Source organism: Equus asinus, chromosome 13 (assembly GCF_041296235.1).
Source record: "Equus asinus isolate D_3611 breed Donkey chromosome 13, EquAss-T2T_v2, whole genome shotgun sequence".
Classification (NCBI taxonomy): Eukaryota; Metazoa; Chordata; class Mammalia; order Perissodactyla; family Equidae; genus Equus; species Equus asinus.
Window position 1 is genome coordinate 19,813,466 of NC_091802.1, and position 26,823 is coordinate 19,840,288.

A 26,823-nucleotide genomic window follows, 5' to 3' on the forward strand; every position below is an offset into this window, starting at 1 on the left:
CCTAAACAGGCAGAGACAGTGCTAGAGGCTTTCTGTGCACATGCTAGCCAACGCATCAGCCAACTGGAACAGGACCTTGCATCCATGGGGGAATTCAGAGGCCTTTTGAAGGAGACCCAGACCCAACTGGTAATTTGAGGGCATTTTCTTTCCATGCTGACACACTCGGAAGATGGTCATATACCCCCACTTTGCTGTATCCAGAGGAAAGGGGCCTCCTCCATAGGCAATCCTTCTTGTGTAGGTAGGACTTCATACTGAGCAAGAAGAGTTGGCTCAGCAGACGGTGAGTCTTACTTCAACCTTACAACAGGACTGGATATCCATGCAACTCGATGTGAGTATTCAGGGCCATCATACCACTCCTTTACTCACAGCCAGCCCTGTTAGGAGCCTTGCCTCAAGTGTGCTCTGCTGACCTGCTTGCTTCCCCGGTAGTATATAACATGGACAGCGTTGCTGAGCCGGTCTCGACAACTCACAGAGAAACTCACAGCCAAGAGCCGGCAGACTCTGCAGGAACGTGATGCTGCAATTGAGGAAAAGCAGCAGGTACAAACTAGGAGTGGGGACTCGGTAGGCCTGGTTTCCTCCTTCTCTACAGAAGGCCTTTCTTTCCTTTTTTTTTCTCTGCTTTTTTTTTCCTCCCCAAATCCCTCCAGCACATAGTTGTATATTCTTTTAGTTGTGAGTCCTTCTAGTTGTGGCATGTGGGATGCTGCCTCAACATGGCCTGATGAGTGGTGCCATGTCCGCCCCCAGGATCTTAACCAGCAACATCCTGGGCCGCTGAAGCTGAGCGTGCGAACTTAACTGCTCAGCCATGGGGCTGGCCCCACAGAAGGCCTTTCTAATGAGTGGTATCTTTAGCCTCCTACCCTGGACCTATCTTCTTTTCACTCTGTGGGTTTAGAGACCAGCCAGGTCCTTTTGCTGTAAGATGGCCTTGGGCCTGGTTGTTTCCTTTCCCCTTCAGCACCTTCTTTAGCAACTTCCTCCTGTTTCTATTTTTTCCTGAGGATCAGCCTTATTTGTTGCAGTGTTGCTGCCCAGGAGCAAGGTGGTTCGCTGTCCTGTCCAGAAAAAGAAGCTGGACTAAGTCCTGGGACTTTTGATTCAGGAGGAATTTGGGAGGAAAACTGTCTTTTCTTCCTAGGTTTCCAGGGAGCTGGAACAAGTCTCTACCCATTTAGAGGACTGCAAAGTCCAAGTAGAACAACTGAAGTTGGAAAACAGTCGCCTAGCAACAGGTGTGTGTGTATACATGCGTGCAAGTAGTTGTGCCCTGCTAAAGCTTGGGGTGTGGCAGTAGAGCAAGAAAATGCTCTAGAGCACTGGTTTTGGAGCAAAAGTGTGGGGAAGTTTTGGCCTGGTGACCACATGGTGTCATTAGGATACTTTTGGTCTAGATCTCCAGGCTCAGCTGCAGATTCTGACCAGCATGGAGAGTCAGCTAAAAGAGCTACAGAGTCAGCATGCCCACTGTACTCACGACCTGGCCATGAAGGATGAGTTGATCTGCCAGCTTACCCAGAACAATGAGGAGCAGGCTGCTCAGTGAGTTCCTGTCAGGTTATTATGGCAGTACGCACTCAGGATATAGGACCAATGAGATCTAATATGTCTCTGGCAGATGGCAAAAGGAAGAGATGGCATTAAAACACATGCAGGCAGAGCTGCAGCAACAACAGGCTGTCCTGGCCAAGGAGGTGCAGGACCTGAAGGAGACTCTGGAGGTAAGGAATATGGTTTGGGTCAGGGGAGCTGGCAGGAGTATGATTCTTGCCTGATGGTATTGAGGTGAGGTTTGAGACTGCGGACTGGGAAAAGCCTCTGCTCCCAGGGCTCTAAAATTTCACACTTAAGCTCATTTTTTTCCCCCTCTCTCTCCTGCTCCTTCCCTACCTTTCTTCTCTTGTCTCTGTAGTTTGCGGACCAAGAGAATCAAGTTGCTCACCTGGAGCTGGGCCAGGTTGAGTATCAGTTGAAAACCACACTGGAAGTGCTCCGGGAGCGCAGCCTGCAGTGTGAGGACCTTAAGGACACTGTAGAGAACCTGAAGTAAGATCTCTGCCTTTCTGTGCTTCCCTCCTAAGTTCTTATCTTTCCCAGAGACTCTTCTAGAAGCTAAAGTCTCCAAGAAGGGAATTATGATAGGGTCCAAGAGCCTCTTGTCTCCCTCCTTGAATGCAGCTTTGTGTGGGGATTGGGAGAGGTGTTCAGAGAAGGTCTCCTGGTTTTTGGCCATCTCTTCTGTTCATTCCTTATTTCAGGGCTAAACTGGCTAGCACCATAGCAGAGAACCAGGAGCAAGACCTGGAGAAGACACGCCAGTATTCCCAAGAGTTAGGGGTGCTGACTGAGCAACTACAGAGCCTGACCCTCTTTCTACAGACAAAACTAAAGGAGAAGGTAGGATTGGGGGTTCTTTCTCTTCCCTTCCTCTTGTATCTTCGAAGAAAGACACTTTCATTTTTTCCTTCCCAATCTGTATACATTTTATTTCCTTTTCTTGTCTTAGCACATTAGCTAGAACTTCCATTATGCTGTTGCAAAGGAGTGGTGAGAGGGGACATCCTTACCTTGTACCTGATCTTAGAGGGGAAATTTCGAGTTTCTCACCATTGAGTACGCTTTTAGCTGTAGGTTTTTTGTAGACAGGCTTTATCAAGTTGAGGAAGTTCCCCTCTATGCCTAGTTTACTGAGAGTTTTTCCAATTGTATCTTTATTGTCTAGAATGGTCTTCCTAAACACTACTCTTGTTCCATCTCTGTGACCTTCAATGACTTTGAGTTGCCTATAGGACCTCTTCAGCCTGTTGCTCAAACCTTTCTTCATCTGTCTCCTACCTCCCTATTATGAGCCCTTTACTCCAATTAGACTGCCTGTACACTCCACACATGTCCCATCTCCATTCACACCCAGACTCGGGCTGTTACCACATCCATTCTCCTCTGTCTTCAAATTGGAAATACTTTTTCCTTCCCTATTAACATCCTCCCTAGTTCATCTTCTTCTTTGAAATGTTCCCAGATCACATGGACTCAGTGGTCTCCTGCTATATTCCTCACGAACTTACTCTCCTTTTGCACTTGTATTAATTTTCCCTGGATGTCTGGTCTCTTCAACTAGACTGTATTGCAGAAATTTAACCTTGTGTCTTTGGCTTCCCCACAGTGCACACCAAACAATAAATGGCAGATATCTTTCAGAATACAGTTAATTAGCTTATTCAACAGTTAAAGGTATAATCAGGATCCTGAAATCTGGAACTGCTTATCATCTGACCCTCTTTCCCATTTGTGTGCTGAGCACAGGCAATGCCAAAGAATCCACAGTCTAGTAAAGAAGACAGACAGATGTAAATTTATCATCTTCACTTGTGATCATGATAGAGGTCTGCATGGATGACCTGTGAAGCAGAGAGAAAGGAGCATCAGTTCTACTTTTGAGAGTTAGGATGTCTTCTCAAAGCAGGTGACCCCTGGGCAGAGTCTTGAGGTTTACAAGTTTGTAGGGGAGGGGTGGATATATAGGAAAGCCCACCAAGCAGAGGGAATAGTATATGAAAGTCCCAGAGGCATAATTGTACTTTTTTGTAGTGTCTACCTTGTAACAAGACCTGAGTTATGTGCTGGGACTACAGGGTGAATAAAGCAAGGCCCTGCTCATATGGAATGTGGCAAGCTTGGGGACTGGGAACTAGCTCTTTATAATTGGAGTGTAGGAGCTATGTGGAGTGAGGATGACCAGAAGAGAGGCTGGAGAAGTAGGAGGCCAGATTTTGAAGGCTCGACTAGTGGCAGTTGTAGAAGGGGTAGAGAGGAGGAGATAGATTGAATGAGAAGTAGAAGTAATAGAACTTGGTGACCAATTTGATGTAGGAGTAAGGTGGAAGAGTGAATGATGATCTCTAGATTGCTAGAAAGATGGTGACACTCTCTAGAAATGGGTTGGCAAACTTTTTCCTGTAAAGTGCAATATAGTAAACATTTTCAGTTTTGCAAGCCATGTGGTCTCTGTCTCAACTACTCATCTCTGCCTTTGTAGCTCAAGAGCAGCCATAGAAAGTATGTAAATCAATGAGTGTGGCTGTGTTGCAATAAAACTTTATTTATTTGTTTTTATTTACAAAAACAAGCGGCAAGCCAGATTTGAACTGCAGGCTGTAATTTGCTGTTCCCCAATCTAGGATCATAAATACAAGAGAAGGAATAGATTTTTGGTGGGGTAGGACAGGAAAAAAGATGAGCTCAGCTTTATACATACTAAATTTCAGGTGAACTATGGAACATTCTAGTAGATTTTTCACAGGCAGTTGAGTCTTTGGGTCTGAAGATTGGGCAAAAGTCCACTTGAGAGAAACAGACTGAAGGGTTATCCATATAGAAGTGGATGTTTTTGTGGAGCTCCCAAGGTGAGGCCACCTGGGGAATGGATTAGAGTGTAAAGAGGGCCAAAGAGGAACCAAAAGGAGCCCAACAGTTAAGGAAGGATTTGTGGATAGAGAGAAGAAATAGCCAGAAATGTATGAGGCCTACCTATGAAGGACAGAGAAAAGCTAAGAAAAGGAACATTCTAAAAAGAGGAACATGGTCATCAATTATCAAATAGGTCAGGTAAAATAAGAGGTGAAAAGTGTCCATTGCATTTGAAAGTAAGGATGCCATTGGTGACCCAAATAGCGAGAATTTTGGTGGAATGGTGAAGCAGAAGCCTGAGTGTAGTGGCCTGGGGAGTCAATAGATGGTGAGAATTTTAGGCAAGAAATGTAGGCTCTTCTTTTTTTTAATTGAAGGGAAAGAGAAAAGGCAGTAGCTAAAAGGGGATTTAAGGTAAGAAGAAGGTTTTTTAAAATTGTTGTTTTAGTGAGAGAGAGTGAAGTTCAGGGAAAGGAGTTAATGGAGACGTTGAAGTTAGAGAAGAGAGGTAATAGACTGAACAGCATTCTGGAGGAGATGACTGGTGAGTACCTGGGAGGTCAGGGAAATCACTAACCCTGAAAAACAGCTGATTTTTTTCTCCTTTTCCCTAAGGCTGACCTGGAGACCCTCCTGATAAGCACAGCTTGTGCTCCTGCCCAGGAACACCCTCTGCCCACTGACAGCGCCTTCTTGGGAAGCATCTTGACAGCTGTGGCAGATGAAGGTTAAAGGCCCTGGATTTTAGGGGTGGGGAAATTGTGACCCTGCTCCTGATATCTTCAGCTGTTGAAGATGCCCACCAACAGACCTCTCTCCCTGGCTGCCATTATGGCAGACCCTTGACTGGGTCACCAGAGGGGCACCCTACCATGGTTGGTTTTTGTTTTAGAGCCAGAAGCAGCACCTGTGCCCTTGCTTGGAAGTGACAAGAGTGCTTTCACTCGAGTAGCATCAATGGTTTCTCTTCAGCCTACAGGTTAGGATGGGCTCCTGGGATCCTGCCTCATTTCTAGATCTGGTAGTGATGATAAAGACTAAAGCAGTGAGAAGTGCTCTGCTCTAAAAACCTCAATTCTAGTTGAGCTCATTTTATTTCTGCCTTTTGGGATCTGTAATGTCCCTGTGGGTGGGGAACATGGATAAATGTGGAAATGATGGCTACACATTTCCTTCCAGAGTGAAAGGGCTCTACCTCTAGGATTTTCTCTTTCAGAGACCCCAGGCATGGAGAAGAGCCTGGCAGAAATGAGTACTATGACTCTGGAGCTTCAGAGCCTATGCTCCCTGCTGCAAGAGTCTAAAGAAGAAGCTGTGAGGACTCTGCAGCAAAAGATGTGAGTGGAGTGCAGTCTTGGTGAGAGAGGGCAGGTCAAGTGAGACAGCCCCATAGCTCAAGGGCCCAGCCAGCTCCCGAGAGGACAGAAATAATGCTGAATTCTTCCTTCCCCTAGTTGTGATCTGCAGGCTAGGTTACAGGTCCAGGAAGAGCAGCATCAGGAAGCCCAGAAGGCAAAGGAAGCAGACATAGAGAAGCTGAACCAGGCCTTGTGCTTGCGCTACAAGGTGAAGGAGGGGCCTAGAAGTGGGGCGACGAAGAACTGGGGCAGCTCTTCTGGCCCACTGGGAGCCATTGTCTCTCCAGGAACCTGGGTGGTGGGGATTTTCCAACCATTGCCCTAGTTTTGCCCTTCCTGGGGTCAGACATTTTACATGTTTGGGAATCAGCTGTGGGCTGACCTATCTCCCAGGCTGACCTAGTCGGGAACTCTAGCAGAACTCTCAACACTAAAATGTGCCTTGCTTGGCTTAGCTCTAGAGGAAGAATTGGAGTGTTATCAATTAGTATCACCTGGTCTGAGCGTGGGTCAGACACTAAATTCTATCTCCTGTCAAGGACCGCAAGCAAACCAGATCTCCCACTGCCTTCTTACCTCCCTTTCCCTCACAGAATGAAAAGGAGCTCCAGGAAGTGATCCAGCAGCAGAATGAGAAGATCCTAGAGCAGATAGACAAGAGTGGCGAGCTCATTGTACGTTCGTCATGATGCCTGGCCCTCTGCTCTCTGGGTCACTGGTAGCTGATAGCCAGGATCCCAGATGTGGGAAGTGGATCCCTTGGTCTACCCTTGTTCACCACATGGGATAAGAAAGAGAGGACCTTTGAGAGCTACTGGATACCTCTCCGTTCTCATTCCCAGAGCCTTAGAGAGGAGGTGACCCAGCTAACCCGCTCACTTCGGCGTGCAGAGACAGAGACTAAGGTCCTCCAGGAGACTCTGGCAGGCCAGCTGAATCCCGACTGTCAGCCCATGGCCACTGACTGGATCCAGGAGAAAGTGTGGCTCTCCCAGGAGGTGACTTAGAGTTAACAGAGGCGCTGGGCAGCTGGCGGGAACCCTAGGCTGTGCCCCTACTGATCTGGACATACCCGTAGGTGGACAAGCTGAGGGTGATGTTCCTGGAGATGAAAAATGAGAAGGCAAAACTCATGGTCAAGTTCCAGAGCCATGTAAGAATTCCCAGGTGGTTCCAGGGCCATTTTCCACCACCACTAGCAACTGCCCTGCCGTATTTTCTTCGTTCCACAAGCTATGCTGTTCTTTTAAGCATAGGACTTATGCAACCTATTTGTGTTCTAGAGAAACATCCTGGAGGAGAATCTCCGGCGCTCTGACAAGGAGTTAAAGAAACTAGATGACATTGTTCAGCATATTTATGAGGTAAAGGAGGGAGGGAGTTGATGCGACTAAGGCACCTGGTACAAAGCCTGGCCCTGGAGGTACTGATGAGCATAGCTCTGGTTCCCAGCCTGTGCTGAGAGCTGGGCCTGACTTACTGTTGCAGGTTTCTCTCTGGCTTCTTTTTTCTCCCCTGTAACTCAGTGGGTGCTTCCTTGGCCTGGGAGCCTTGGGCTTTGAGCCTGTGACCCTGAGTTGCCTTTTCTGCCTCTCTTCCCAGACTCTGCTGTCCATCCCAGAGGTCGTCAGGGGTTGCAAGGAGCTACAGGGATTGATGGAATTTCTGAGCTAAGAAACTGAAAGCTAGAATCTATTTCACCTGTTTTTACCTGCAATATTCCCTTACCCCAGCACCGGGACCAATTGGCATAGAGCCAGCTATGTTTAATGCTATTTAAATAAAGTATATTTAATGTATTTCTTCAAGCTCACTGAATCTTATTTCTTGGGTGGGAGTGGGGTGGATGAGGTAGGGGAGAGGCAGCTTGGCCCTCCTGCCTGGGCACCCTCCACACACCTCTCCCGCTCATCCAGAGCCAAAGCCGGCTGCCCGTCTGCTCTTCTCTTGCTTCCCCAAATACTCTGGGCACAGGACTGCTTGTTCTCTGGCTCCTGGCCTGGAGGGAAACAGACAAGGGTTCATTCTCTTACCTTCTCCATCCCCCTCCTGGGTAAGCCCAGGTGAATAAGGGGTGCATAGAAAGAAACTCAGTTCCTTACTCCCTGTCCTGGACTCCTGCACTTTGTTGGTGGCTCTGTCCTACCTACTTGACCTGTTGTGACAATTTAGGTGACTCTTCTTCACCAGACCAGGCTTAATCCCTAACATCCAGCACAATGCCTGGCATATGGTAAAGGCAATTGTGGCAGAAATGAGGGCAAGGCCATTTCCTGCCTCTGGGGCCCTGGTGGCAGGGATCCACGAGGTGGGCGGGGGGACAGACCACAACAGCCTCCGAGATCCTGGCAGGGGAGTCACTCCACCTCGTCGCCCCGCCCCTGTGGGCGTGACCCTGCCACGAGCACCAGTCCTGAGGAGGGGGCGTGGCCAGGGCGGGGGAGGTGCTGGCCCCGCCCCCCGGGGGGAGTCACGTAGCTCTGCGGCATCCGCAGCCTCATTTACAGGAGCCGTGGCTGGAGCCACAGCTGTTGCCGACCTGACCTCGAGCTGTTGGTGTGGCTGCTGCTGCTAACTCACTGCGCACAGGTGAGGCCCAGGGCGAGGCGGGAGAAGCTCAGCATCTCCCCTTCCTCTCCCTGACTCTTCCCCCTGCCATCCTTGCCCTGTTCCCGGGGTCCCTGGATGTGCCTTCTGGGCGCTCTCCTTACATCCTCTCTCATTTCTGCCCACTTGAAACCCCATGGTTCAGCCTGCCCCACGACACCACGTCTAGACCTCAGCTTTTCCAATCCCAAATCTTCCTACCTACTGGATTTTTCCTTGGGGTCAGCCTCTCCCACCCAGACTATTTTAATGTCAGCCTGCTCCCTCTCCTAGGCTGTTTCCTCTCCAGTTCTCTTGCCTTCTCTGTCCCCCTGGTCGAGGTCCTTTCTGCTGACTAGTTAGCCTGTCTAACCATCACCTCCCTACGAGTCTCCTCCCTGCTCCTCCTGCATCTCTCCCTCCCTTTCTCAGGCTCTCTACTTATTCCTTTCAACCCTGATCCTCTGCTCCAATCTGACTGCATACGCAGTCAGTTTTGGGGTATGGAAAAGAAGTTATGCAAGTCTGTGGCAGTTATTTGTGCCATTCCTACTCCCTATCTGCCCCCCTCCTCTCAACCTTTTCCTCCAGAAGCCAAGGGAAGAGGGGTGATGGGTACTTTTGCCTCATCCTGAAGCCTTGAAAGTAAGTGCACTTTTCCCTAGGGGTTCTAATGATGATGAGAAAAGGGAAGCTGGAAGGTTAGGGCTTATGCCTACCTGACGAAGGGGCCAAATTCAGTGAAAGAAGGATTGGCCTCTTCGTTTGAGCAGTAGTTTCATAAGAAGACCGATAGCTTCAGGGCTGCTCACCTCCCCACCCCCACCCTGCATCTTTCCCTGGGGCTGGGAAGGGTGCCCACCAGGGACAAAAGGCGATGTGGGAACTGGGGCCCAAGCCTGCTAGCTGTCAGTGGGATTGGTGCCACTTTGACGCCCAGGACTCATGCCAAGGACTGCTGCCCTATTTCCAGCTCCATGCTTGTTGGGTGTTGGGGGGTCAGGGGTGGCTGCCATTTGGCCCATATGGCCAGGAGAGGAAGCAGAGGAAGTAGTGGGTGGGGTCCAGTTTTTATATCTTGTCTCCATTTCACAGAGCTGTCACCATGCCTCACTCGTACCCAGCCCTTTCTGCCGAGCAGAAAAAGGAGTTGTCCGACATTGCCCTTCGGATTGTGGCCCCAGGCAAAGGCATTCTGGCCGCAGATGAGTCTGTAGGTAGGTGGGTGCCTATGGCCAGGTGGGGTAGAGGTGACCAGGGAGCTGTTGGAATGACCTTGCCAACCCTCTTTGCCTCTAGGCAGCATGGCCAAGCGGCTGAGCCAGATCGGGGTGGAGAACACAGAGGAGAACCGCCGTTTGTACCGCCAGGTCTTGTTCAGTGCCGATGACCGTGTGAAGAAGTGCATTGGAGGTGTCATCTTCTTCCATGAGACACTCTACCAGAAAGATGATAATGGTGTCCCCTTCGTCCGTACCATCCAGGATAAGGGCATTGTCGTGGGCATCAAGGTGCAGCCACTGGCCCTGGATGGGGTTGAGCATGGAAACTGATGTGTGTGTGAGGGGTGGCAAGGGGAACGTTGCTTGAGTTCAGCCCTCTACCTGTGTTTCCCCTACAGGTTGACAAGGGTGTAGTGCCTCTAGCCGGGACTGATGGAGAAACCACCACTCAAGGTACAGGATGGGTAGGCTTCAGGACCATAGGGTTGTGGGGTAGTTGATGCTGGCAAAGAGTGATGAGGCTGACACTGTGCCTGCAGGGCTGGATGGGCTCTCGGAACGCTGTGCCCAGTACAAGAAGGATGGTGCAGACTTCGCCAAGTGGCGCTGTGTGCTGAAAATCAGCGAGCGCACACCCTCAGCACTTGCCATTCTGGAGAATGCCAATGTGCTGGCCCGCTATGCCAGCATCTGCCAGCAGGTTTGTGTATATGTGTGTGAGGGGATCAGATGGGGTTCCCTGGGCCTGGTGGGGAGAGGGTTACAGGGCTTTCTCCCATCCTGCCTACTACCTCTCCCAAGCTACTCTATTCTTACCTGCAGAATGGCATTGTGCCTATTGTGGAACCAGAAATCCTGCCTGATGGAGACCATGACCTCAAACGTTGCCAGTATGTTACAGAGAAGGTGAGTCCACACCTGGGCACAGACACTGACAGGGGAGCCTGTTCCCCATAGTTCCTGCTCAGATGCAGGCACTCTCCCCCAGCACTCTTTTACTGGATCCTAAAACAGACCTGTGAGTCTGAGCCTATACTGACCTTCACAGTCATGCCCACCCACCCCTAGTCAGGGAGCATAGAGCAATCAGTGGCAAGGGCCCAGAACCTAATAAACCTTCTCTGATCCCCAGGTCCTAGCTGCTGTGTACAAGGCCCTGAGTGACCATCATGTGTACCTAGAGGGGACCCTGCTCAAGCCCAACATGGTGACCCCTGGCCATGCCTGTCCCATTAAGTATAGCCCAGAGGAGATTGCCATGGCAACTGTCACTGCCCTGCGTCGCTCTGTGCCCCCAGCTGTCCCAGGTACCACCTTACTTCCTAACTTGTTCCCATCTCTAAGATTCATCCTCATGTTCTTCTTGTGGCCTTCAGGGGTCCCTTACGCTGGAAAAATAGGGAGTGACTGACCCGTTGTCTTCTCTTCTCCACTCTAGGAGTGACCTTCCTGTCTGGGGGTCAGAGTGAAGAGGAGGCATCACTCAACCTCAATGCTATCAACCGCTGCCCTCTTCCCCGGCCCTGGGCCCTCACCTTCTCCTATGGACGGGCCCTGCAGGCCTCTGCACTCAATGCCTGGCGAGGGCAACAGGACAATGCTGGGGCCGCCACTGAGGAGTTTATCAAGCGGGCTGAGGTTGGGAGCTAGAGGTGGTGGTTGGGGAGGTGGTGTGTAGCTAGGCAGGGGGCAGCACCTGGAGGCTATAGCCTAGGCAGGGTTTGGCACCTGTGGGCTGGATCAGGCTGCTTACCCCTCTTCCCTTTTGCAGGTGAATGGGCTTGCAGCCCAGGGCAAGTATGAAGGAAGTGGAGAAGATGGTGGAGCAGCAGCACAGTCCCTCTACATTGCCAACCATGCCTACTGAGTCTCTACTCCATACCACAGCACTTGGCCTGGCCATCTGAACCCAGTTTGCCTGTAGTTAGGACCAGGGCCAAATAGCCATGCAGAGCAGAGATGCCTCCATTCAGCACTGAGTCATCTTCCTTTTTCCTCCTCCCTTCCCCTCTCCCATTGCTGCACCTGGGACCTTTGGACGGGAGGATAGGGAGCCCTTCATGACTGAGGGCAGGAGAACTTGCTAGAAGTCAGAGCAGGATGTCTGGGTCTTTCCCCTGCCTCTGTCAGCCCCTACAACTTCCCCATGATGGGATAGCTTCTCCTTGGACTCTTCTTGCCTGCCCTCTCTCCTGAGATCAGAGGGTAGGACACCAGACCTGACTCATGCCTTGGGTACATACCACATAGCAAATAAATGGTAGCAAAACATGCTACTTTGTCTGTCTCTTTTACACATCAAATTCCCACCTCCCAGTTTCTGATCTCTGCGCTGACTCTGTCTCTGAGCTCTCTGATTGTGGAGGTGGAGAGGGGGGGTTTTAAGTTTTACCGTGCTTTAAGTTTATGGGGGAAGGGCACACCCAGTCACCACTCCCAGCTCAGGCTCTTGCCTATTAATGTCCAATGCTGGAGCGTGGCAGTATAGAGGGCTGCAAGTCTTTCAGGGACTGCCACATCAGAGGCACTAGGCTGCAGCTGCAGAAGGATGGAGTGAAGCAAGACTTGAGCAACTCCCGAAGGCAGTTTTTGTTCAAGGCCCAAAACTGGGATAAGAGGGTTTGGGAGTTTCTTACTTCTCAGCTGTGTTGAGTCCTGCTGGGGCTTGACACATTTGGCTAGGGGGAGCCACCCCAGGGGACCACCTGGGCTGCTGCCCAACAAGGAAAAACCCCAAGGCTCAGGACTGCCAGACTGAGCAAGGTATCTAGGAGGCTGCCAAGGGCTATTGCCTACTCCCATTTGGGGTAGATGGGGGCACAGAGGGGACCAATTTGAGGGTCTGGGCAAGGGCAGACCTGGTGAAGTCGCATGCTGAACTTGGACCACTTGGCTGGGGTATAGGGGTAGTTTGAACACCTGGATCTATCTGAGCAGGTAAAAAGATAAGAGAACCTGCTGATGTGTTCTGTGTCAACTGGGAAGGCCATGTTCTGTGTAAAGTGCACAACCAGGGCTCTACCCTGCTAATTATTGCAATATTGGAACGTAGGCACAATGTGACTTGACCTTATATTAACAAACTTAGCCAACGCTTACGTAGCACTTTCTATGTGCTCCTGCCAGGCCCTATTCTAATCACTTGGTATTTGTTCACTCATTTACTACACTATCCCAATTTTAATGTGAGGAAACAGGAACAGAGAGGTTAACTTCTCAAGATCACTCAGTTGAAGGGGTGAAGCCAGGATCCGAACCAAAGTAATCAGGATCCAGAGGCTGTGATCGTGAATTTTCAAGAATTTTAAGTGAAGTATCCGGACTTTTACAAGTTGGAAATGAATTCAAATTTATTTTAAAAACTCCATGAGCCAAATACGCTAAAAAGGTACTACTAGCTTGTCACCTCCATGTTTGAAGCTTGAGGAGTGGGTGTCTGGAAAAAGACCTCTATGGTAGGGATAATAAACAGTGATGGTGATAGGTGACATTTGAGTGCTTGCCGTGTGCCAGGCTCATAACATGAATGACCTCATTTTGGCAAACATCTCCATTTTCCAGTTGAGAAAGCTGAGACTTAGAACTGCCCATGGTCGCCCAGCTAGTCTGCAACGACTGCAGATTTGCGCTCTTAATCCCCAGAGCTAAAAGTGTGTTCTACAAGGAAGCGGACTAACCAAGCACCTTCCATCCACGCCGACAAGGGCACAGCCCCTCGACAGCCTCCGGGCTCCGTGCTGACCATGCAAACTCCGGGCGAGGCTCCCTGCGCACCCCGCCCACGCTCGCCGGCCTTCTCCGCCTGCGCGTCTGGAGGGCCGCTCGCGATTGGCCGCGATCGCGGCCGTGGCCCCGCCCCCTCGCTGCGAGTTTCTGATTGGGGGAGGCCTACGCAACTCCGCCTTTTGGCGGCTGGAGCAGCCGGAAGCCAGCATGGCGGCAGCCGGGGCAGCTGCCACAGACCTAGGTGCAGTGGCGTTCGGGTGGGGGCCTGCGGCTGGCTTATTGCGACGGAGAGATGCGGGAGTGGGGATTGTGGTGTGCCCGAGGTCCCGCGGACTGGGGGTCAGGGGCCGCTTCAGACAAGATCCCTTCAGACTGAGGCCCGGGCCGCTCGCACGGGGATCCGTACGGGCGCGGTCCGAGAGCCTCTGGGTACCGATTGCCGGGGCTCCTCCTTGTTGGGAGTGGGGCCGGCACCCGAGCCCGCTTTCGGCACCTCAGTCTGTCCCTCCGTCCCTCCAGAGGTGGTCCGAGGCAAGCGCGCCGCCCTCTTCTTCGCTGCGGTGGCCATCGTGCTGGGGCTGCCGCTCTGGTGGAAGACCACGGAGACCTACCGGGCCCCGTTGCCTTACTCCCAGATCAGTGGGCTGAATGCCCTGCAGGTGAGACCTCGGTGCGGGAGGGCCAGGGGACAGCCCACCCGCAAGGTGGAGACTCAGCTGGTGGCCCTGATCCTCCTTCCCGTAGCTGCGACTCATGGTGCCCGTCACTGTCGTGTTTACTCGGGACTCAGTACCACTGGACGACCAGGAGAAGCTGCCCTTCACCGTTGTGCATGAGAGAGAGATCCCTCTGAAATGTGAGTTCCTGGGGGCGGGTCAGCGCTGCCTTTCCAGTGTGAGCTCAGTCCAGAGATGGGTTGGGTAGAAGGAGCGCGAGTATCACATAAAGGTAGTTAAAAATTTACTAAAAGGCCTCTCTGGGTGAACAGTGTGTTTGGTTAGAGGAAAAGCAGCTTTAAATTCAGCGTTCATTATTAAGGAGGCAATTTTGTTCATAAAACAGTTACCTGATCAGAAGCAGTTGATGCTCATTAGGGGACAGGGGAGGAAGTAGAATGTAGTGGAAAGAACGCAGGGATTGGAATCAAGTTGGACTTGCACACACAGGCCTTATTCAGGTTAACGTTAAACACTTTACTGAGCGTTAGGCACTTTTCTTAGTACCAGGAATTTGGGGATGAATAAGAAATTGATAATAAAATTCATAGTCAGGGCAGAGAGACACTTAGATAAAGAAATCACAGTAGAAGTATATAAGAAACAGTTATGGGGCTGCCCTGTGGCCGAGTGGTTAAGTTCATGCGCTCTGCTTCAGTGGCCCAGGGTTTCTCCGGTTCAGATCCTGGGTGCGGACATGGCACTGCTTGTCAGGCCAGGCTGAGGCGGCGTCCCACATGCCACCGCTAGAAGGACTCACAACTAAAAATGCACAACTATGTACTGGGGGTCTTTGGGGAGAAAAAGGAAAAATAAAATCTTAAAAAAAAAAAAAAAAAGCAGAGGTTGCTCTTAATAAAGAGCCTTTAACTGTCTGGGAGGAAAAAAAGGCAGAGAAGGTTTCAGGGGATGTAATTTTTAAGGATTTTTTTTTAAGATTTTATTTTTCCATTTTCTCCCAAAGCCCCCCAATACATAGTTGTGTATTTTTAGTTGTGGGTCCTTCTAGTTGTGGCATGTGGGACGCCGCCTCAGCATGGCCCAATGAGCGGTGCCATGTCCGTGCCCAGTATTCAAACCGGCAAAACCCTGGGCCTCCGAAGGGGAGCGCGCGAACTTAACCACTCGGCCATGGGGTTGGCCCCCTGAGGATTTTTAAAGAATGTGTAGGAGTTCGGGTTAAATGAGGAGGGGAAGGAGGGAATAGCATGAGCCAGTAATAATGATAGCTAATATTAGTTATTTACTATATGCCAGAAACTGGGTAAAGCACTTTACATGTGTTACCTCATTTAATCCTCTCTAACATTATGATCCCCATTTTATAAACGAAAAAATGGACTTAGAGTTTTTAATTTGTCCCATATCACACAGCTAGCTAGTAAGAGGTGAAACTGGGATTTAAATCCAGGCCTGGGCTGGCCGAGTGGCGCAGTGGTTAAGTGCGCACATTCTGCTTCAGTGGCCTGGTGTTGGCTGGTTAGGATCCCGGGTGGGGACATGGCGCTGCTTGGCAAGCCATACTGTGGTACGTGTCCCACATATAAAGTAGAGGAAGATGGGCACGGATGTTAGCTCAGGGCCAGTCTTCCTCAGGAAAAAGAGGAGGATTGGCAGCAGTTAGCTCAGGACTAATCTTCCTCAAAAAAGTAATAAATAAATAAACAAATCCAGGCCTGACTGATTCTACTGTTCAAGCTTTCAACCAACAAACCATACTGCCTCCCGTGTAAAAGCATGGAGGGGTGATCTATGAGCAGTTTTACCTTTCTGGAGTGTGAAGTGAAAGATTGGGAGTGACTGGAGATGTAGGCTGAGTCCAGATCATGAAGTGCCTATGTGCCATTTACTTTCTAGTTTTTTTTGTTTTTTGGTTTTTTTTTGAGGAAGATTAGCCCTGAGCCAACATCTACCACCAATCCTCCTCTCTTGCTGAGGAAGACTGGCCCTGAGCTAACATTCATGCCCATCTTCCTCTACTTTATAAGTGGGACGCCTGCCACAGCATGGCTTGCCAAGCAGTGCCATGTCCGCACCCAGGATCCAAACTCATGAACCCCGGGCTGCCAAAGCAGAACTTGCGAACTTAACCGCTGTGCCACTGGGCTGGCCCCGAGTTTCTAGTTTTTTAACCTTGGTCAAACATTTTTTAAAAGATCATATGTCATATGGTTTAACCTAAGGTACACACACATACATTTTGTTTCTCAAAACAAAAATTGGGTCATACCTCACATGTCAGTTTGCAACTTGATTGTTGTCAATTTGTCGTGGACTTCTTCAGATTTAGTGACACAGTGTTCAATAGTATGGACATACTGGGAAGGTAGTATGTGGAGTGGCCAAGAGTATGGAATTTGGTATAAGAGAGCTGAGTTAAAGCCTTGGTTCTGCCACTTATTTGTGTGAATTTGGGTGAGGATGTTAAACCTCTCTAAACCTTGGTTTTCTCATCTGTTAATTAGGACTAGTAATAGTGTTGTTCATTTATTCAACAAATATTGAGTTCCTGTGTCAGATACTGTTGTAGTTGCTACAGTGAACAAAAAAGAGGAGAACAGATAATTAAAAGGATAAACAAGAAAAATGGGTGTTAGATGGTGATAGGAAAAAAATAGAACAGGGCAGGGGGATAGAGAGATTTTCTTGGGGGATGGGGAGGTCTTTGCCATTTTAGATAGGGTGACAGGGAAAGGTATCATTTGAAAACAGGACATTCAAGTAAAGACCTAAAAGAGGTGAAGGAGTAAGTTGTGTAGATATCTGGGAGAGGAGCATTTTTGGCACAGAGAAAAGCAAGTATAAGGTCCTGAGGTGGGAGCAGGGGTGGTGCCTTTGCAGGACAGTAAGAATGGCATTGTGGCTAGAGTGAGGTGAGTGAGGGAGAGAGGAAGAGGAAATGAAATAAAACCAGAGTGGGAAAAGGGGCCCAGACTCACATGTGGCTTTTATTCTGGATGGGAAGGGAAGCCATTGAAGGGTTTTTTTGTTTTTTAAACATAACTACCATTATCACACCTAACCACATTAGCCATAACTCCTTAATGTCACCTAATTTCCAGTCTGTATTCAGATTTCCTTAATTATCTCAAAGGTGTCCTTTTACAGCTGGTTTATTCTAATCAGGATCAACATACTGCATTTTGTTAAATCTCTTTCATTGTATATTAGCTGTTCCTACCCCATCCCAATGCAACTTCTTTTCATTGATTTGTTGGAGAAACCAGGTCATTTGTTTTATAGAACGTTTCATATTCTGGATTTGGCAGATTGCTTCCTCCTACTTTCATTTAATTTATTCCTCTATTGTCCATATTTCTTTTTTTTTTTTTTTTTGAGAAAGATTAGCCCTGAGCTTACTACTGCCAATCCTCCTCATTTTGCTGAGGAAGACTGGCCCTGAGCTAACATCCGTGCCCATCTTCCTCTACTTTATATGTGGGACTCCTACTACAGCATGCCTTTTGCCAAGTGGTGCCATGTCCGCACCCGAGATCTGAACCGGTGAACCCTGGGCTGTCAAAGCGGAACGTGCGCACTTAACTGCTGCGCCACCGGGCCGGCCCCATATTATCCATATTTCTTATAAACTGGTAGTTAGATTTATAGGTTTGATTAAAATCAGGTTCAATTTTTTAGGCAAGAATACTTTATAGTTGATGTGGTATACTTCCTATTGTGTATGTCATGAAGCATGTACTGGCTGGTTGTTTCACTTTGGTTAATGCAAAGATGATTTAGTGAGTTCAGTTATTGTCAGCTTGATCTCTATATTTAGTTCCCTGTTAACGTTTTACCTGATGGTTTTAGCATCCATTGATGCTGGAATCTACTTCATTAATGGTTGCAAAATGGCAATTTTTAAACTCTATAATTTCTTCTGCATACATGATCTAGAATTCTTCTATAAAGAACTTGCCCAATAAATTTTAGGTTCAATTTGTCAAGTTCCAGGGGATGAAAAAAATCCCTTTGGGATTGCCTTACATGTATAGATTAACTTGGGGAGAATTGACATCCTTAGACTATTTAATCTTTCCGTCCAGGAGCCTTGTATTCCTTTTCCATTTTATTCAGATCTTCTTTTATGTCCTTTAGTAAAGTCCTGGGTTTTTTCTTATAGTTTCATACATTTATTCCTGGGTATTTTTATGTTCTTTATTGTTATTACGGTTGGGATTTTTAAAATACTTGCTTTTCTAATTGGATATTGCTCATATTTATCAGAAAGCTATTGATGCTTACGTATTCTTGTATCTAGAACTGTTACTAGTTCTAATAATTTTTCAGTTGGTTCTCCTTGATTTTCTTGGAAAATATACTACTTCAAAAGTGGCCATTTTCTCTCTTTCTTTCAAATATTCATGTTTTATTTCTCTTTCTTCACTTACTACATTGGTCAGGAACTTCAGAAAGAACATGCTGAATAATAGAGGAGATAGCAGGCATCCTTCTTTTATTACTGATTGTGATGGAACTGTATTTTCTGTGTTGTTGTTAAGTGTGCTTCTTGTTTTTATCAAGAATTTTCATGGAAGTTAATTATTTTGGGGCACCTATTGAAGTGATCATATGGTTTTTCTCCTTTCACCTGTTAATGTACTGAATATTGTAATAGATTTCCCTGTGTGGAAGGATACTTCAGGTTGAAGGTAGTGTGTCCATAGGCAGAGGCAAGAGTTGGGCAGATGGAAGAAGTGGAGTGTTGTGTATTTGATATCATCCATGCAGAAATTGTTAGAAGTGGCTGTAGCTTCTTGGTCTTTCTCTGCAGTCATCTTGCTATCCTCAGATGCTGGACAGCGTTAGGGCTGGGAAGGTGGGGAGAGGTCTGTTACGTGTTCTTCCCATCATGCGTCTTCCTTTTCTACTCAGACAAAATGAAAATCAAATGCCGTTTCCAGAAGGCCTACCGGAGAGCTCTGGACCATGAGGAGGAGGCCCTGTCATTGGGCAGTGTGCAAGGTACCAGAAGGAGTGATCACACCATTTCAACATGAAACCCTCTTTTTCCTTCTTATCTTTAAGTGTGTAGTTTCCATACCTTGTCTTAACTCCAAAATCTTTCTGGGAAAGCTTAGAATGAGATACCTTGTGTTTCCGCCTGGACCACTGAGGGCCAAGCCTGGCCACAGGGTCAGCTGGGTGTGAGTGGGAGGCAGAGGGATGGCTTAGGCACTCTGTGGGCCGAGGGGAGAGGGAATGGTGTTTTTGCTCCTGGTGCAGTACCTGCTCTTGTCTCCAGAGGCAGAAACCATGTTAGCTGAGCCACAGGAGCAATCAGAGGGCTCCCTGACTGTGTACGTGATCTCTGAACACTCTCCGCTTCTTCCTCAGGTAGGGTGAGCAGAGGCTGCGGCCTTGCCTTAGTCCTTCAGCTCGTCCTCTCCTAGGCCATCTCCCTCTTGCAGTATTGCTGTCCATTTCTTCCATTCGCTACAGAAAATTCCCCAATTATTTTTTAAAAAGAATGAAAACAGGGATTTATTCATTGACTCTGGCTCTTTTTAAATCCAACAATGATAGATGGTTAAAGCTTCAGTGACCATTTAAAGAGGGAAAAAAAAATCAGTAGGATTAAAAGAAAGAAGCTGGATTGAATGGGTTGTGGTGGTAACACGGGCCCTACATTGACCTTTTTACTTTATGAGCAAAAGGCTCGGTGGGAGGTATACCATGTACCATTTTCTTTTTAAATTTATAATGAAATATTTAATTCTTATGAAAAGATGAAAGAAAATTTTGATGAGCATCCATGTACCCACCCCCAGCTTCCAAACTACAGGATAGCAGTGTAGTTGGAGCCCCATGCGTCTCCATGGTTACACCCCACTCCCGCTCAGCCCAAGGTGACCATATTTTGTATGTATCATTTCTTACTTTTCTTTTGAGTTTTATCACATATGTTGTATCTCCGTAAACAATATATTTAATTTTACGTATTTTTGAACTGTATATAAATGGTATAATACAGCATATGTTCTTCTGCAACTTTCATTTTGTTCAACATTTATGTTTGAGAGAATCATCCATGCTAATACATGTAGTTGAATCTAATGGATTCATTTTTATTTCTTTATTTCTTTATTTATTTTTAAGATTGGCACCTGAGCTAACAACTGTTGCCAATCTTCTTTTTTCTTTTTTTCCTGCTTTTTCTCCCCAAATCCCCCCAGTGCATAGTTGTATATTTTAGTTGTGGGTCCTTCTGGTTGTGTCATGTGGGATGCCGCCCTCAGCCTGGTGGGACGAGCAGTGCCATTTCTGCGCCCAGGATCCGAACCCGTGAAACCCTGGGCCACTGAAGGGCATGAACTTAACTACTCGGCCCTGGGGCTGGCCCCTGGATTCATGTTTAATTCTATCTAATGTTTCATTGTATAACATAGCATAATTTTTCCATTATGTTACTGATGGGCGTTTCAGTGTCTCCACATTTTTACTATTAGAAATAATGTAGACATTATCATGAACATTCTTGTACTTGCCTCTTTGCCGTGTGCCTTTTACGTATATGAACCTTTCCAGTTTGTTTATTCTGCTTTTCTTGCTCAGCATGCTGTCACTTAGTTTCTAGCCAGTGAAGATTTAGGTAATTGCCTGGACTTATGTCTACTGGGGATGCAAAGGAATCTGAAATGAATGAAAACACTCATGTATATCCATAGTTCAGAAATGCTGTGTTAATAGTTCACTATGAATCTAAAGAGAGGTGCAGGCCTCTTGGTCAGTGGCAAAAGGCCAGAGTCTCAAAGACAGGAACCAGAGTGCTCTTCTCCTTTCTTCCCTGAGCCATGGGCATTCTGTCTCTTGCTTGCCTCTCACAGGATATGATGAGCTACATTGGGCCCAAGAGGACAGCAGTTATGCGGGGGATAATGCACCGGGAGGCCTTTAACATCATTGGCCGCCGCATAATCCAGGTAGCCCAGGCCATGTCTTTGACTGAGGATGTGCTTGCTGCGGCCCTGGCGGACCACCTTCCAGAGGACAAATGGAGCTCTGATAAGAGGCGGCCTCTCAAGTCCAGCTTGGGTAGGGTGACTGGGCTTTGCCATGGGAAGAGAGAGGGACATGAATAAGGTGGAGGCATTGGGGCAGGAGGGGAATCTGCATGCAAACTCTTTACTCCTTTCTTCTCTGGTCTCAGCTTTTTCTTAAAGCACTCAGTGTTCCTCATCCTAGTTTTATCCTCGCTTTGGTTCCATGATGGCAACCAGTGCTATTCCAGAGGAAAAGCAAGTTCAGCTCAGCCAGGGATACAGGCTGCTCTTGATCCACAGAAGCCTCTGGCTTCCCTGACTCCTGTTTCTATAGGCTATGAGATCACCTTCAGTTTACTCAACCCAGACCCCAAGTCCCATGACGTCCACTGGGACATCGAGGGGGCTGTCCAGCGCTATGTGCAGCCCTTCCTGAATGCCCTCAGTGCTGCGGGCAACTTCTCTGTGGACTCTCAGGTGAGACTGGGAGCAAGTTGAGGAGTCCTTTTCCTGGCTGCACCATCCTTTTCAAAGTCCATGCATATTTAGTGTTTACAAATATAGTCTGTTCTTCCAGCTCTTAGAGCTTGCTGATTTGCCAGGAATTTCCCATGTATGTATATGATTATGCTGTCTTTTTTCCCTCCTTGGTGTTTAGCTTGGGGAGTTTTGTCAATACTATTTAAAACTCACTTCATTATGGCTCCCTCTAGAACCGTATTTGCCAGTTGTGCCATCCTTAAGAAAGTTATTAAAAAAACCAAAAAACTTGCTGAAATATGTTAATGTAGTAACAATAAAGATGTAGAGAATGGAGCTTTCTGTATTACATAATGTCCTTTTAGGGAAAAAGTGGGAGAAATTTCTATCAGGTCTTGGTAGTGGGAGTAATTACTTCTGAATAACTGACTTGATTTGATCTTGTGGACAGTGAATTATATTCTTTGTTTCTCTCTTTGTTTAGGCTGTTAGAAAGCCTGGTAAAATATGTGGTTTTCAAAGCTTGTATTTATTAATTTTACCGTTGACTTCATTATATTTTTCCTACATCTGTTTTCTCTTAGCCCTAATTTTACCTCTTAATATTTTGCTCTGTCCTAATTGTATCTTTTCAAGGCACCTCAAATCTTTTTGGGGACAAAGTGGGATATAAATGTATAAACAAAATAATGTTCTCCCCCTTTGCTCCACAGATCCTTTACTATGCAATGTTGGGGGTAAACCCCCGCTTTGACCCAGCTTCCTCCAGCTACTATTTGGCCTCGCACAGTCTACCCCACGTCATCAACCCCGTGGAGTCCCGGCTGGGTGAGCTCCTGAGGATGAGGGTTTTTCTTCCAGGCTGGGGACGGACCCTATAGGCCTTGGGTTTGGAGGCAGGTTGTATGTAGCGATGGTTCCCAGGTTGGGTTGGTCGAGGGCATCAAGGAAGTGCTGGGCATTTAGGCTCCTTTTTCATGATACCCTGTTGATGACAGATCTTCACACCTTCATATCCAAACACATTTATTAAATGTGATTCCCAGCTCTTTTTTATAAATGAATGGATAGGCTGCGTCTCCCTCCCTGCAAGCCGTCCAGGAAAGGGATAGTTACACATGTAGGAAAGATAACAGGAAAAGTACATGAAAGTAGAATTCAAACTGACAGTTCTGCTGATTGAGATTGAGGAATCTTGAAGGTAGGATTCCAGTTTATCATTTTCAGGGTAATACCAAGGAAGAGTGGGTATGACCAAGAACTGTAATACAGGCAAACCAAAGTGAGTATATCACTAGGTGTGGAATTTCAGGTATCAGGGCCATGCCATTGTGGACCAAGGGGTATGGGAGGGGCAGCACATGAGGCCTCGGCAAATTCCTCCTTCATTCATTCATTCAGCAAATATTGGTTGAGGGACTGCTTTATGGCAGTGCTGATTAGAAATAGAAGGACATTTCACACAAGGGAACTATGAGCTTAGATGTAAGAGCACATAGACATTCAGGAAGCTCTGAAGTTTAGTGTGGCTGAACTGTGAGAAAGTGACCAAGGTGAAGTGGGCAGGCACCAGATCATAAAGGACCTTATGAAGAAATTTCAACTCTAACCTGGTAGGGATGGCTAGCCTTTGACGGATATTAAGCAGGGAACTGACTTAAGGTCAGATTTATACTTGTATATAAAACGAGATATAGTAATATGGGTGCCATGTGGCAGTGGCCAAGAAAGCTGTCTTAGACAAGCAAGGGGGTGCCTCTTAGAAGAGGGGAGGTTCCAGGGGCATTTGGGGGCTAAGGACTGCACTTCATCTATGTGGTACATCTTGGGAGAATGTTCAGAGGTTCTTTATCACAGACAACCAGGACTGAAGGATATCCTAGTGATTACCAGTGGGGAAAATGAGGCCCAGAGTGAGTGACCAGTAAGTTAGAGGCTGACCTGGAACTAAGATCTCGATCCAGCGTGTTTTGGTATCTGACTCCCCTTCTCTTTGTACCACAGGATCCAGCGCTGCCTCCCTTTACCCTGTGCTCAACTTCCTACTCTATGTACCCGAGCTTGCCCACTCCCCCCTGTACATTCAGGACAAGGATGGGGCTCCAGTGGCCACCAACGCCTTCCACAGTCCCCGCTGGGGTGGCATTATGGTAATGGTCACATTGTGCAGACCCCAGAGCCCAAGCTTCAGGGACAGACAGATGTCCTCTGAGACTGTTCCTTCTCTTGTTCCTCTGGTGTCCTCCGTGGCCCAGCCTGTGGGAAGTGAGGGTACTGTGAGCCCCTGCTCCTCCTCTGCCAGCCCTCCTGCTTCTTATTTCTGTCAGTGTTTTCTATAATATGACCCTTTTTCACTTGCAGTTGGCACTTACTCAGGACTGTTGTGTGTATATTTTAGATCTTGGCTCTATCTATGGGAGTCTTGCCAGGTTGGGAACTTTGTCTCCCTTGTTAGACTGGGAGTTTCTCATGAGTAGGAACTCTAAAGTGGAATAAAAAATATCTCTGTTATAGGACTTTTGAGGGAGTAATGAGGGTAATTTATAAAACTCCTAACAGCAGATATTAAAAAAATAATTGCTATACATCAGGTTTCTAATATCTAAAGAGCACAGAATGTGTCTTCTTTTTCTCTCGTGGGCTCTAGAGTGTCTAGGGTGGTGCTGTGCCTGATCCTGGCATGATGTGGCAACCTCATTTCCCCTTGCAGGTATACAATGTGGACCCCAAAGCCTACAATGCCTCGAAACTGCCAGTGAGAGTTGAGGTGGACATGGTGCGAGTGATGGAGGTGTTCCTGGCTCAGTTGCGGTAAGGTCCTGGGTGATCCTCTTGGAGGCATGGCCCCTGAGTGTGACCACAGTCTCCTGGGCTGACTGGAATGAAATCTCACCTGGCAAGGATTCCTTGACTATGTGTAGAGCCCCAGGGAAACCAAGAGAGGTTTCCAGGGATGGTTTTATCTGTCTCCTAAGAAGGACTCGTTGCTGACAAAAACTGTTTTAGGAAAAATAGACTCATGAATGTCAGGTCCATGGGATGTGATTATGGGTGCTTAGGAAAATAGCTATTAATTCTTGGGCTAACTGATCTATTGCCAGTGGCTGCCTGAAGTCCTATGTTGAGGATTCTAAGGCTGTGTCTGGGCTCATCTGGAAAGAGGATTCTGATTGATTGGCAATGTCTGCCCTGGGTGCAGGATTAGAGAGGCACAGCACACAAGCCTTATCAGAGGTGGTCCTGAATCATCCCTTAACTAAGGCTCACTGGCTCCATGTGTCCAAAGAGAGGGTAGACAGGGTGAGGGGATTAAGTTAAGTTGGTGTTACCAGAAACGTTTTAGTCATGGAACCGTTCTTCAAACAAGATCTTGGAAGTCCAATATAGAAACAGGTAAAAGTGAAAACACTGATTAAAGCAGGGCTTGGGCCTCATTATTGCTTAGTGTTGCTGCTCACACCCCAAGACCCCGAGGTACTTCCCTACAACCCCTGTGGTTCTGGGTAAGATTGAAAATCTTAGTAGTTATTCTAGGAGTCTTAACCATCTTCTTCCACCTTCTAGTTCTTCTCAGCTCCTTTGACCTCACTTCGCTGTTCCCGCAGGCTGCTCTTTGGGATTGCTCAGCCCCAGCTGCCTCCAAAATGCCTGTTTTCAGGGCCTAAGAGTGAAGGGCTAATGACCTGGGAGCTAGACCGGCTGCTCTGGGCTCGGTCCGTGGAGAACCTGGCCACAGCCACCACCACTCTCACTTCCCTGGCCCAGCTTCTGGGCAAGATCAGCAACATTGTCATCAAGGACGATGTGGCATCTGAGGTAAGCAGGCAGCGGATGGATTCTGTGGCCTAGAATTGGAGTGGCCATTGAGGGCCAGGGTGTGGTGAAACCAGAGAGCCAATTGAGGTTCAGGGTGTGTGTGTGCATGCCATCCTTGAGTGCCCCACGCTTCCTCTAGAGGGCAGTGCCAGCTCCACAGCAAGAGTCCAGATGAGGGTCTGAGGTTTTAAGCAGGCACTAAGAAAATACACTATAGCCCTTCTATCCTGGCCTCCATGTATCCTAGGTGAACTTAAGGCAACCTTTCTGGTAGACTGAAGACACTGTGAGGCCCAGCATCCCCACTACCAATGCCTAGGACTTACTGGTAACCCCCTGCCCACTTCCTAGGTCTACAGGGCTGTAGCTGCAGTCCAGAAGGCGGCAGAGGAGTTGGCCTCTGGGCACCTGGCCTCTGCCTTCGTTGCCAGCCAGGAAGCTGTGACATCCTCGGAGCGTGCCTTTTTTGACCCGTCACTACTCCACCTCCTCTATTTCCCTGATGACCAGAAGTTTGCCATTTACATCCCGCTCTTCCTGCCTATGGCTGTGCCCATCCTCCTGTCCCTGGTCAAGATCTTCCTGGAGACCCGCAAGTCCTGGAAAAAGCCTGAGAAGATAGATTGAGCAGGGCAGCATCTCAGTAGAAAGCCTTCCTTTCTGGCCAGGGTGGGAGGTATCTGATTGAGAGGCACAGCAATGGGGCCTATCACGAATGATTTGTCTCCAGCCTCTGCTGCCTCATCCAGCAACCAGAGTACAACACTCTAAGAAGGGTTCATCTTTCCTTCCCTTCCCATTCTTGTGGCTCAGATCCTCCCTTAGTCCGTGCACAACCCCCTATCCTCAAAAGGTGCATCATCAGGGTCTCCTTATCTGGCTTAAAGATGAAGGCCTTTGCGTAGCTCCCTCTGGGGCAGAGGCAGCTTGTTGTGCTTCTGCCCTGTTCCTCACAGTCCTCTTGTACTGAGAGAGAGCGTTAGGGGAAAGCCCTGGGTTGGCTTCTAGCCCCCTCTGCTCATGCTTCTCTAGGGAGAAGCCCTAGCACTGTTCTCATGGAAGGGGCCAGTCACAGGTCACCTCTGGGGTCTTCTCCCTTACTCCCGCCCCCCTGGCTGACTATACCTGTTGGGTACAGCCTGACGGGAGTCCAGAAGGTGGCAGATCAGGACCTGATGCTGTGTGTGTGCAGAAGTTCCTTTCACCCTTTCATAGAGGCAATGTGGTACAGTGGGGAAAGTTCTGGACTTGGGGTCAAGCATGCCTGAATTCAAACTCTTGCTTCTGCACTTAACCATGTGGGGAGCTTTGAATAAGCCGTTTAATCTCTCTGAGCCTCAGTTTTTCATTTGTTAAAATAGCACTAATGATACCTCTCTTACAAGGTGGTTGTGAGGATTAAATATAAGCATGTGAAATGTCGGTCATATTCTAGGCTCTCAATAAACATTGATTGAATGTGAATTGGAATGATACGAAGTATGAGCATACCTTTCATTCTTCATTTATGTGT

At 48.0% G+C, this 26,823-nt stretch overlaps 3 protein-coding genes across 7 annotated transcripts in view; all 3 read left to right on the forward strand.

Annotated features, from left to right (window-relative positions):
- The window catches only part of SPAG5 (sperm associated antigen 5), a 20,135-nt gene extending 12,558 nt beyond the window's left edge, over positions 1–7,577 (forward strand). For both annotated transcript variants that reach the window (XM_014862085.3, XM_044746068.2), the window contains exons 8-24: positions 10–129; positions 245–337; positions 439–552; positions 1,157–1,250; positions 1,410–1,557; positions 1,634–1,736; positions 1,928–2,061; positions 2,274–2,412; positions 5,038–5,149; positions 5,315–5,401; positions 5,639–5,759; positions 5,877–5,988; positions 6,374–6,454; positions 6,623–6,778; positions 6,859–6,933; positions 7,064–7,144; positions 7,383–7,577. In XM_014862085.3, coding sequence (XP_014717571.1) covers positions 10–129; positions 245–337; positions 439–552; positions 1,157–1,250; positions 1,410–1,557; positions 1,634–1,736; positions 1,928–2,061; positions 2,274–2,412; positions 5,038–5,149; positions 5,315–5,401; positions 5,639–5,759; positions 5,877–5,988; positions 6,374–6,454; positions 6,623–6,778; positions 6,859–6,933; positions 7,064–7,144; positions 7,383–7,454 — 1,842 coding nt within the window. In that variant the 3' untranslated portion in view covers positions 7,455–7,577. The remainder of the gene's footprint in view (positions 1–9; positions 130–244; positions 338–438; positions 553–1,156; positions 1,251–1,409; positions 1,558–1,633; positions 1,737–1,927; positions 2,062–2,273; positions 2,413–5,037; positions 5,150–5,314; positions 5,402–5,638; positions 5,760–5,876; positions 5,989–6,373; positions 6,455–6,622; positions 6,779–6,858; positions 6,934–7,063; positions 7,145–7,382) is intronic.
- Positions 7,578–8,186: 609 nt separating this feature from the next.
- On the forward strand, positions 8,187–11,860 carry ALDOC (aldolase, fructose-bisphosphate C). 3 transcript variants are annotated; one of them, XM_014862091.3, is made up of 10 exons: positions 8,190–8,369; positions 8,958–9,011; positions 9,462–9,583; positions 9,666–9,877; positions 9,988–10,042; positions 10,129–10,289; positions 10,412–10,495; positions 10,722–10,896; positions 11,028–11,227; positions 11,361–11,860. In XM_014862091.3, exons 3-10 carry the CDS (start codon positions 9,472–9,474, stop codon positions 11,454–11,456), a joined length of 1,095 nt encoding a protein of 364 aa, XP_014717577.1. In that variant the 5' UTR covers positions 8,190–8,369; positions 8,958–9,011; positions 9,462–9,471; the 3' UTR covers positions 11,457–11,860. The 3 variants fall into 3 exon arrangements, with proteins under 3 accessions (XP_014717576.1, XP_014717577.1, XP_014717578.1); XM_014862092.3 differs by having other exon boundaries at positions 8,214–8,369; positions 8,961–9,011; XM_014862090.3 differs by lacking the exon at positions 8,958–9,011 and having other exon boundaries at positions 8,187–8,369.
- A 1,555-nt stretch (positions 11,861–13,415) lies between these two features.
- Positions 13,416–26,780, forward strand: PIGS (phosphatidylinositol glycan anchor biosynthesis class S). Of its 2 annotated transcripts, none has more exons than XM_014862102.3 (12): positions 13,416–13,556; positions 13,835–13,974; positions 14,060–14,171; positions 18,907–18,996; positions 19,277–19,368; positions 20,859–21,066; positions 21,349–21,491; positions 22,208–22,322; positions 23,499–23,644; positions 24,205–24,305; positions 25,100–25,310; positions 25,662–26,780. In XM_014862102.3, the coding sequence occupies exons 1-12, from the start codon at positions 13,523–13,525 to the stop codon at positions 25,935–25,937; spliced, it is 1,668 nt and encodes a 555-aa protein (XP_014717588.1). In that variant the 5' UTR covers positions 13,416–13,522; the 3' UTR covers positions 25,938–26,780. The 2 variants fall into 2 exon arrangements, with proteins under 2 accessions (XP_014717588.1, XP_044600357.1); XM_044744422.2 differs by having other exon boundaries at positions 26,746–26,780.
- Positions 26,781–26,823: the final 43 nt, after the last annotated feature.